Source organism: Rattus rattus, chromosome 9 (assembly GCF_011064425.1).
Source record: "Rattus rattus isolate New Zealand chromosome 9, Rrattus_CSIRO_v1, whole genome shotgun sequence".
NCBI classification, from domain to species: Eukaryota; Metazoa; Chordata; class Mammalia; order Rodentia; family Muridae; genus Rattus; species Rattus rattus.
The window spans coordinates 65,646,343-65,657,825 of record NC_046162.1 but is presented as its reverse complement, the minus strand read 5'-3'; the positions used below and the strand labels follow the sequence as shown (position 1 = coordinate 65,657,825).

The following is an 11,483-nucleotide window of genomic DNA, read 5'->3' as shown; positions in this document are numbered from 1 at the left end:
TTCTACGATCACTCAGTCTGTCAGGCTCGTTAGTGAAGTCTGGACCTTTTCCATGTCCCACTGCCTGATGTGGCCACAAGCCTTTCTCTGCTTGTCACTATTCTTTGTCTTGGCCTGTGGAGGTTGGGATGCCAAGCCTGGCCTATCGTGACGGCTGTGGTCCATGCTCCAGCACTTCGGGCTCTGTTCTGACTGGAGCAGGCAGAGCTTGAGGCTGGGCCAGGCTCTCCACACCACCAGAGCCAAGCCTGGGAAGCCTGGACTGGGCTTCACGTCCCTGCCTCACTTGGAGAGGTGAGCGTCATTTCATGACCCCAGGGCTTGCATCCCACCTGTTCAGACATCCTGAGGCAGAGCCCTTGGCAACAGCCAACACAGACAAGAAAACCACATTCCCCTGACACTTTATTGTTTACAAAACAGAGAGACACAATCATTCTGCTCACATTAGGGAAAGGAAGGTGTGTGGAAGGCTTCTTAGCAAGGGGGCCCAGGTCTCTCCACCTCTCATCTCTTTCAGTTCAGAACCACACAATCTAACACAGCTGACACACACTGAGGTTTGGCTGAGCTCCCAGCACAAGTACACCAAGACCTCAGCACAGGACAGAAACAGCCTGTCGGACTGAGGGCAGTCAGGCCCCAGTGGCAATGGCTCTCCTAGCTTCCTGTGGAAGGGGTTTGCGATGCTCGTCAGGGCCCTGAGCCCACGGCAGTACCTGCATCCTGTGTTGCAGACAGCTATGGTGGCTGTTACCTACAGAACAACCTCTGAGCCCGACTCGGCTGCCTAGGCTCTCTTGAACAGGGACTGAACAGGAGAGCAGAAGACAGTGAGGCTCCCCTGGAGAGAAGGTTACCAAACACTCACCAAGAGCCAGCGAGGGCCGATCTCTAGTCAGACACAGTCCCTCCCTCAGCCACTGATGAGGGTGAGAGCATGGCAACTTTGGGAAGTTGCTAGAAGACAGAGGCCCAGGATCCTGAAGCCCGTTCTGTAAAAGCTGGGGTTGCCATCGTGGCTGTAGGGACAAGCCCCTTGCTCCTGCAAGTAGGTATGGGAACTCCTTCACTGTGTGATGAAGTTTAGTGACTCTGTACTTCAGGAAAAGAAATTGCTTTAATAAAAATAAGTTAGTAATCAGACTTTAAAAGCCTGTACAGCACAAAATCCTCCTGAGGGGAGAAAGGAAGTTATGACCAGCTCGTAAGGAATCCTGTGCTAGAGTGGCTTCAGAGTGTGGGCAGGCGTCTCCCAAGGGGTGGGTCCTCAACCTGTCATGTAAACATTCACTTTCCAGAGTACGGAATGCCAGGGAGGAGGAGGGGGCCTCCGAGTGCCTGTCTGGCAGGCCTACCTCACACTGTCTCATACTCCCATGGTTAGGCTAGGGTTTAACACCTGGCTGCTTCAAAAACACTGGACAGAGAACTCATGGAAAGGTCAGAGACCAGGGAAGGAAAGGCATGGCTGGATTCGAAGGCCAGAGGCTCGAAAGGTGCCTGCAGCAGTGACCAGTCCCTACCACCAGGTGGCAGTGCAAGTGAGCATGCGTGGGCAGAGCACCTGGGGTCCGGTGCGGTCCCTGCTCCCAGTCTCCAAGCAGCACGCACACCCGCACACCCGTAAGGGCCAGGCGCAGCTCCCTATTCTGGAACTCTAGCCAGGCACACAGCTCTTAGTTCAAAAAAGGAAAAAGCAAACGAGTGGAAGAGCTCCCGGTTTTTATGAAACTGAGTCCTGGTGTATCGCGGTCACCGGCCCCAGCCCTGCTGGGGTGCAAGCTTACTCTCTAGATGAATTCTATTCCTTCATACTTCACACTGCCGATCTTGGTCTCTGGAAGCAGGAAGCGGCCGTCCAGCGTAAAGGCCATGACGTAGGTGGCAATCCTGCCATTGTCCTCTTCTGACTTGAGAGCCACGATAATCTGGTCATCCGTGTTGGGGATGAACTTGAAGGATGAGAAGCCGTGGGTGGGGACCAGCGCCCCCACTTGCCTCACAGAGATGTCCCTGAAGTCCTGGGCTGCGCTCAGCAGCAGGTTGCTGCCCTTTCGCTCGTCCTCCCTTTCGCTGTAGCGCTCGTGGCTCGCCCGTCGTGGCAGGAAGAACCAGCGCTGCAGTGTGTCGCTCCAGCAGGCGGACTCGTGAATGAGGTAGCCTGAGGTGGCAGTGCAGACCCACAGTCACCACCCACTCCGCTGGCTGGCACCTGAGGCTGCACTTTGGGGGCTCCACTCCATCTCCCCTCTAACTCTAACTTTGGGAGAGCATTCACACCTGCTATGGATGACCTGGGACAACCGTGGAGCCTCCACAGCCCAGTCAGAGAGCTACCCTGAGTCTGCAGTGCACCCCTCACTGGCTGTCCTGGGCTCCTGCAGGGCCTGCAGCCTTCACCAGCCGGGTTTGCTCTTGCTCCCTGTGTGTACATCACAGGACACACAGAAGGTCGACTAGTCAAAATAGGAGCCTTCCTCAGACTGAAGGACGCACAATTCAGCATGGGAGAGCTCTCTGGGACTCGGATACCTGCTGCTCTGCCCCACAGCTGACTCAGCTTCCTCCAGACAAAGGTCACACTCCTCAGAGCCCAAGGACTGGCGGCTCAGGACTGCTTATGGCTCACTGGACATGGCGAATGAATGTCATCCGCAAACCCGAGCCAGCTGTGAAAGCTGTACTGGGGGCTGGAGAGAGACCACTTACCTGGCGGTTGGATCCCTGCGGCAGCTCTCAGGGCATTGTAGCTGGACACCCAGTTCTCGTGTTCCACACTGCCCCTGTGGCCCACCACCTTCACCCACTCAGGGTTCTCGTTCACCACCTCCCCCGTCGTGGTCGTCCACTCCTTGCCCAGGCCACCCACGTACAGATGCTCGTCCTTCACAGCCAGCCATTCCGCTTTGAAGCCTGGGGCAAGAAGAAGGTGAGCTGAAACCCTGGGCCCACCCCCTACACCCGGCCTGTCTCCACACCCTCGTCTTCCTTACCCCTCTCTCCTCCAGGAGATCCATCACACGTGTAACAACTCTAGAACCACACTAGACCATTCCCAGGCCTCCTGTGCTACTTCTCCACACCCCCTTCAGCTTGCGAGGGCTAGGAGCCCTATCCCACTTCTCGTGTGACGCTGGCAGCCTCAGGAGCTGCAGCAGCAGTTCAAGCAAGCAGGCCGTGCAGCAGACCACTGAGGGCCACAGCTGACAGCCAACACGAGGCTACCCATTCCTGCCTCTCACTAGCCAGGGTTTTAGACCATTATCATGCGGGAAAACAGCAGAATGACTGGGCCTTCGGGACGAGGCAATGATCGTTTCTACCTTGTCTTTATTTCAGCGCAGTTACTCCAAAGCTGCCTTCAACTAACCGACTTTACAGCCTCCTGCTGTGGCTGGCGATGGAGCCTGCACTGTCTCAGCACGTTCTCCTTCCTCACATCCCCACGCATGCTCTCCAGCACTCCTGTGAGCAAGCTCCTTAGCCCCTGGGACCTAGGGCTGTGGGAAGATGGCAGCTTCTGACATGCCCTAGAGTGGCTCTGGAGGGACTGGTTCGGCTCCAGGTAGCCCCAGTGACCTCGAGTCAGAGCTGTCCCATCTGCTAGTCTTGACCCTTCTGGGTGAACAATCACAGCTCAGCCACAGCAACCCATTACTTGTGTTCTTTCTGTTCAAGAGGGAGAACTACCCCACAGAACAGAAGTTTACAATGCTGACAGTTATGGTTATGGGCAGGAAATGGGCCAGCAACAGAGCCGTGGTATCTAGGTGGAGACGGCCACTCCTAAGAGTCCCAACCTTGGTCAAATAGAGAGACTTTTACCGCCCGGGTAGGGCGGGGCAGACAGCAGCAGCCTTCAGCTGGCTGTGAGGCACAGAACAGATCTGCCAGAGCGCAGATGGCTCTGCCCCTACCGTGCTGGAGCCCTGAGTCCTACCTGCTACAAAAGACGCTAATATCAGATTGTGTTCCCAGGAGTCACTGCTGCTCTGCACAGACCCTTGAACTGGGTGGGCTCGGGGCAAGGCTGAGCAGCAGCAATTGACCTGTGCTCCCAGTAAAGTGAGAACAGAGCTTGGGATGGCAATGAGCCACTGGGTTCCAAGCCCTGAAGGTGGGTCACCTGATGGGAATCATACTATATGACCCTAAGACAGCTCTGAAGGCATGACACGGACCAGGGTCCAGAGGGGGAAGGGTAGCAATGGACATAGCCTGGGCTCATCTGGAAAGCTCTTCCCACTAAGCAGCAGTGATCAGCTCAGAGGTCTAGACACAGCTTCTCATAAGCCCAGTAAAGGCTGTGCTGTGGGCCAGGCTGGGTCAAGGGTCACTTGGCTGTGCAGGGTCTTTGACAGGCACTTGGATCTGTCTGTGCTTCATCTTGAGTGTCACTTTCACCTTGATGGGATTCATTATCACCATGGAAACACACTTCTGGTCACGCAGGTGAGGGAGCTTCTAGATTGTGACAACTAACTAGGGAAGGAAGACCCGCCCCACACAGGTGGCCCCATGGCCTGGGCCATGGCCTGGGTTGGGGTCCTGGAGAGAACAAGAAGACAGCGATCTGAGCAGCAGCACTCAACTGTGCTTCCTGGGGATGCCTCACACCGGCCACCGTGACTCCCCACCGACTGTGACCGGTCACACCCTCACACTGAGCCAGAGTAAACCCTTCTTCCCTTGAGCTACTTGTGTCAGAGCAGGAAGGCACCCGTGCGGCAGCTGACAAGGGCTCGGTCCACAGCAAAGGGCTCACTTACCCTTCTCCACGGTTCCATCGCCATCGGAAAGGATCACCCAGGGCACTGCTTTGGTGCCTTCGATCTGGTAGATGACCCCCGTGCGGTCATCCACAGAGTAGAGTTTCCCGTTGAAGACGATCAGGTCCGAGAGCTCCATGCCCCGCCCCTTTTCTGCCAGGTGGGACTCCAGGACCCCATGGTCTTTATCCCACTCCACACTGACCCTGTCCCCACTGTCCGACAGGGTCAGGTAGCCTTTCTTAAGGTAACTAAACCAAGTGTTCTCCTCCTGGGCCCTGGACCCCGTGTCCAAGTCAGCAATGACTGCGATTCGGTACCGAATCCCACCTGGAGTCCTCTGTGGGGGTGACAGGGGGTAGGTGTCATTGTATTGAGAGATGCGCTCCTGGCTGAGCCTCCAGTTGTGTGTGTTGTGGATGGGGGGCCTGCCCGGTACTGGGGTCTGATGGTGGGAATACAGCAGCCAGAGGAGGGCAGCACCCACAAAGGACGTCAGAATCACCCTCCAGCGGGGGCGGAAGCGAGGGTCCGTGGCCTTGGTCATGGATGCCAGCACTGGAAGGCCCCCTACACTGATCCGGAGGGAGTGCATAGGCTCATTCCATTCCCGCTGGTCAAAGGGCTGGATGGGCATCAGACTGCACGCTGGACAGGACCTAGATCAGGGAGGAAAGAGCAGTGAGTGAGCTGTGGAAGACATTACCTCTCCAGTCCTGAGTCACACAGGCTCAAGTCAGCCTCATCCAGGACAGACAGTTCTTCCAGGCAGTGCTGTCCTGGCTGGACCCTGACCCCAGCAGGTAGTCAGAGTGGAAGCCTTAGTGAGGGCTGCTGCCTGCTGGAGACACTGGTGCAGATCTGACTCCCTCCCTCCCCAGCTCACAGCTCACACCCCGCTCGCAGGGACAGCAGCAGTCACTGCTGCCCAGCCCCAGCCTCAGCACCTCCACAGCCTCTCGCCTAGCAGCCTGGAGCCATGGAGTCTTTATTCTGGCAGGTTCTACAATGTTTCAATACAAAGAAGACATGAGGCAGTGCTCACTCTGCTGCTGGTTTTGGTTCAGTTCCCTGGCACGTTTCTATCAGCACAAGCAGGTACAGGGACTGAGTCTTGCATGTTGCTCACCTTATGAACTTGGGCTATGTTGGCTCCAGGCCCAAGCTGGGCTCTACACTATGGCACAGCTGTAGGTCCAGAGCACTGGAGGAAACTGGGAATTTCATCTCCACACCACTCACTGCCTGCCCTGCCTGCTCCTTGCGTAGCTCAAAAGCTCAGTACCACAAAGCCTGCAAGGCCGTGCTGGCTGTGGTGAAGGTGTGTAGCTCCAGGGTGGCCGCCCACTCACAAGGTACAGCCACTGCTGCTCTCGGCCCCTCCACCCTTTATCTGGATGTAGCATGGCATTTCCCTTGTGGGTTACAAGCACACCAGCTATGGCCACTGCCACAATCTGAGGCAGCACATCAAGGGACTTGATGGGCACACACTGCCAGGCGGCACCTGGGAAGGGCTTGGGGTTCCAGCAGCTTTGGTTTGTGGGGTACCCATGTACTCCCACTACAAGGCTCTGGTGTCTGGTGGCTAGGGGTGCTCTGTGCTGTAGGTCACCAGTCCTGGATGTGCTCAGGCTTTAGTGCCGAGGGTCAGGTCCAAGGAGAACAGTGGTGCAGGGCCTGCTGATCACAGCAAAGGCAGAAGGCTCTGTGCACTTTGAGGTGCTGTGCTATGACCACTTGGCAAGGTAGCCATCTTTTAGCAATGGCTGCAGAACTGGCCACCCCATAGTGTCCCCCACCCAGGCTCTGCTTCACGCACTCTTCCCTATCACCGTGGCTTCAGAGGCTGGACCCAGGATATCAGTGCTGTAGCCTCACACTGGACATGGTGCCGGGCCCTGACAAGAGTCAAATACTGCCACGCTCCAATTCCAACTTGCACCTTATTTCAAAATATAAGTCCCAGTTCTCCAATTACAAGGTGACTAACCCAGTCACCCTCAGGAATAGCCGAGGCTACCACAAACACTACTAGCAAGTTAAAATTCCCATGGAAACTGGTATAAATGTTACACTTCAAACTGTCACACAGTGCCAAGAAGTGGCCTCAATCCTTTCCTTCCCTAATGGCTCCTCACTGGCAGGTCTGTCCCATCTGCAGGACCACAGCTCACACAAACATGCTGGTCCCCCAGCCCCTCTACAGCATCTCCTGAGAGCCCTCTGCTACCTCCCCAGCCAGCACCACTTGCTGTGTAACCGCCCATGGCTCCATGGCCCTCCCTCTTGGTCCTAACCACAAGGTCCACTTCCAGAGCAAGCCTCACACGCTCCATGGCCACGGAACACTGGGAGCCACGCTGCTCTGCGTGGCGGCTTCGCTCTTGCCCAAGGAGTCCCAGGAGACTCCCCATCTGCTCTCCTTCAGTTGGGAGCTTCACCCAGTCAGGGCTTCCGGCTCCGGCTCTGCCACCCAGCTCTGAGCTGGGAGACAATCAGCGTGCACCTACTGAAGGGCTGACAGGTCAACACCACCGTGGGGTGCCTTCTCTCTTCTGAAAGTGTGCAGCTCTAGATCAAGGCCCTGATGAACAAGCCACTTAAGGGCCCAACATGAGCCACAGGCCCAAAACACATGGCTGCTGTGCAGTGGTAAACACTATGACACGTCATTGTCCTTAGTCTCTGGAACCCACAAACTTGTCCCTGTTCAAAACTCTGCATTCCTGTGAGCCACCACACACCTTCACTGTTGGGCTCGAGTCAGCAGCCCACCTGCTCCAAGAAGCTTCTGTAGCGGCTAAGGTGGGGTACAGCCCAGATCCCCACAACTCTGTTCAGGAAGAGCTCTGTGGGCTGCCCAATGGGCTGACACTGGTTCCTTGGTCCCTCCCTTGGTTTGCAGGCATCCTGTTCACCTGGCTGGCTCATGTGTGCTCCTGGACTGCCCTCTCAGGGACACCGGGCACTCAACTTGTTTTGTGAACAGAGGATCTGGGAGTTCGTGCAGGAGCGGTCTCCCCAGCCCTGCTCCAGAGCCCTGGCCACCACCTCAAGAACATCTCACTCTGGCCCTTTCCTCCCTCCTCTTGCCGCCCTAGGCACAGGTCTGCATGCCTGGGCTATCTGTGCCTCTGCAAATGCTGTCCTAGAGTCAGGGAGACTTCTCTGCTGGCCTAGGGGCTAGCAGATCCCACGTTCTTTATTCTAGGTATCCCCTGGCTGCAGGCCAATTGGTATCAAATAGGCTTCTTAGCAGAGCCCCCAGGACCATTTCAAGAGCATCTGCACTTCTCTGTCCCCACACCTAGGCACTAGCTCAGCTTGTTCCTGTCCCCTGCCATGCGCCTCTCTCACCTGGACTTCAGACCTGATGCTCCAGACCTTCAGAGTCCAAACTGTTGCTCTGCCACTTAGCAGTGAGAGCTGTCTGTCACACAATGACCCCCCTTATGTGGGTCCCAGCATTCTCCCCAGACCTGCTGACAATTAAGCCAGATGCAGAGGAGGGGCCTGCCTGTCCTTCCTTCTTACCCACAAGCTCTCCTTAGCAGTCACAGCCTGCAGAGCACCTCGCTTCATTCTTCAGCTTCCCACAAACTCTAACTTCAGACAAGAGCAGCTCTGGCAATCCGGAGTCCATGTACTCAGACCATGGTGCGTATGCTCCCTCCACCTGCACACGCATGTCCTCTGACCACACAGGGCCATGTGGAACCTCCTGAAAGTGCCATGACAGTCATTCGTTCACTGTGCAGTCCCCTCTGGCCATGTGTCCTCGCCCAGCGAGGTATCCCTCCTGTGGGAGACTACTGCTGTCCCCTGTGGGGAGGAGGCTGTCCAGGTGGACCCAAATGCAATGGAGGTGGTTTTGCTTTCTCAGGACACAGTCTGCCCTTGAACTCAAGACAATCCTCCTTCAGCCCCCTGAGTGCTGAGCTTTCACGTGTGTTTTTCTACAAAAGGCGGAGGAACCGTAAAGGAGGCAGCAACATGACCACATAAGCAGAGGCTGGAGTCTTAATGTGGATCCAAGCTACAGAAATCCTGCGAAGCTATGAGGACAAAGTAACTGAGTTTCTCCTAGAACCTTCTGTGGCAAGACAATGGGACCAAGACTTCTGAGCCAGTGACTCTCTAGATCTCAGGTTACAGTATATGTCGTTCTTTATAGTGCCCTAGGAACAACTCCACCCCCACACCATGGTGGCCCAAGGACCACCTGCACCTAGGCCAACCCATGCATCAAGGGGAGGGATTGACCGAGAGGACTCTCCAAGAGCAAAGGAGGCACAGGGATCACTGGGGCTCAGGCATCTTTGGTTCAAGAAAGGAAGGTACGATTTCCACAATAGCAGTTTCTAGAAACTTCTGCCTGCCTTCCAGAAGCCTCAGTGAACATCCCTGTCAGATATCCCTCCCCTGGTCTTCCTCTTTTCTATGCTAGGAAAAGAGTGCCAAGTCAGCTAGTTGCCTTTTCACTGATGCCCTCAAAATCCTGGCTGCTTTGTCCCTAAGACTGACTGCAAGGGAGAAGATGGACAACAGTCCCATAGAAGGACAGGGTTGGGCTTGCCTCCTCCTAGTCCCCACAGGAACCCCGAGGTCATTTTGGGGTCTGCATGGTTGTGACAGAAGTAGGTCCACCTGGCCTGAGGCATGACATGTTCTGACATGAGCTGTAAAGTCAGGGTCCCTTCAGGCGGGTGCTGGCCCTGAACCTGCAGACAGGCTCTCCCCCAAGCTCAGAGGCACCCTGCAGCTGCTCTTGTTCCTGAGCCAACCGTGCTCCTATGCTACACGGCACCAGGTCCCTTTCCTCCCCACACCTCTTACACAGTAGGCGTTGAAGAGCTAACTACCCCCAGGCACAAGACAGTAAGGCCATACCTCACGTCCTCATGAGACACACAAATCCATCTGTCTACTCCAAAGGACACTTCTAGATGAGCAGAGGGATAAGCAACACGGATGAAGTGTTTTACTCTGTGCACCCAGGAGCTGCCAGAGCTTCTGGCCTAACGGTGAGGAAGAGCATGGGTGGAGGGCACTTACCTCCATGGGCACCCTTGGGTCTGTACAGCACCCTGTAGAGCTACAGCCAAGGTGGCCTGTCTCCTTGCTTCCTTCACAAGTGGCCTGTGTGACAGGTGGAGGCTCAAACAGGTTCAAGGCAGTTGACTCCTCCTCTCCAGGATCAAGGAAGGGCAGTTCTCGGTGCTACTCTCTTGCCACACCTCATTCCTGCAGAAAGGGCTTCCCCACTTCTTCCACACCAGGGTGGACAGGCCTCACATGTTTACTCTGTTCACTTTGGAGCTTGTTTCCTTACCACACGGTACAGCCCAAAGCCCATGACCGGCACTGATTGCTGGGAAGAAGTAGGCAGATACCCTGGCTTCCCAGCAGCCTCGGATGGCAGGTCCTTAGGAAGCACAGACCTGTGTACAGCCACAGCTAGGCACTGCGACATGGGATCTGGCTCCTGGTTTTGTGCTTTGCCAAGCTCAGCACTGTACCTTCCCCACTTAGACCAGGTGGACAGTCCAGGGAAAAGAGAAGAACGTCAATGTGTGCTCTATGGACTTCAGAGACCACTCCTCCTCACACTCAGATCCTTCTATTTTTTTTAAGGTTGATTTGTTTACTATATATAAGTATACTGTCGCTGTCTTCAGACACACCAGAAGAGGGCATCAGATCCCATTACAGATGGTTGTGAGCCACCATGTGGTTCCTGGGATTTGAACTCAGGATCTCTCGAAGAACAGTCAGTGCTCTCAACCACTGAGCCATCTCTCCCGCCCTCAGATCCTTCTCAAAGCCAAGTGTGGCTCCGGGATCGCTGACATCTGCACCATACCCCAGGACGCACACACACACACACAGAGTCAACTTCTGTACTACTGGGACAGCTGAATTTTTCAGCCTGTTTTTTAAGTCAATTACTCAGGAGGAGTGTAAGTGTCACTGGGGCTGTAACTAATTACTGCAGACCCGGCAGCTGAAACATCACACACTATTATTTCCAGCCCTGCAGAAAGAAGTTTGGCTTGGCCTCACTGGGCTATACCCCAAGACTGGTTCCTTTCTCAGGCTCTTGGGGAAGACCCACTCCCAGGCCTTTGCCTCACTCCCCGCCTATGGCCCCTTCCTCCTTGTTTAGAGTCAACGATACTGACAACACCAAGGGTTCTTCCCAGTTGTCCCCTCTTGGTCTTCTGCCTCCCTCTTATGGCTTTAAGGGTCCTGAGATCCCATTTCCCCTTGGGAAAACCTCCCTGTTTCCCGGTGAGATATCTCCAGCCTCAACTCCCTTTCCTATGCAATGTAGCAGGCTACAACATGCTCACAGGCTGGGGGTGAGGTAGACACAAGCATCTTAAGGTTTGTCACAGTTCACACCAGGCCTTTCCCAGAGTGGGCAGAGAGGCTTCAGACCCATTGCTGCTCCTGCTTAGTCTGTATCTCTAGCGCCCTGGGAGGAACATAGCAAAGGAGCTGCCCTCCAGGTCAAAGTGGTACCTTAAACACTGGACACCAGCATGCCTGAAAACACAGGGCTTTGATGATCCCAGGCCAACCCAGACCAGAACTCAATTCCAGAACGCACGGTTACACCCTGAGGTACAGCTACACTGTCCTGGAGCTTCCCCAAGCGCTGGCTCCCGGGACAAGGCAAGACCCTCAGAACCATTCTGATGGTTC

At 55.4% G+C, this 11,483-nt stretch overlaps 1 protein-coding gene across 1 annotated transcript; it reads right to left on the bottom strand.

Annotated features, from left to right (window-relative positions):
- Positions 1-388: 388 nt before the first annotated feature.
- On the bottom strand, positions 389-9,937 carry Cant1 (calcium activated nucleotidase 1). The gene is given in 6 exon segments (XM_032912902.1): positions 389-2,164; positions 2,713-2,916; positions 3,944-3,996; positions 3,998-4,052; positions 4,773-5,431; positions 9,831-9,937. Coding segments are annotated over 5 exon segments (1,320 nt in total). The 5' UTR covers positions 5,410-5,431; positions 9,831-9,937; the 3' UTR covers positions 389-1,793.
- Between the last annotated feature and the right edge of the window lie 1,546 nt (positions 9,938-11,483).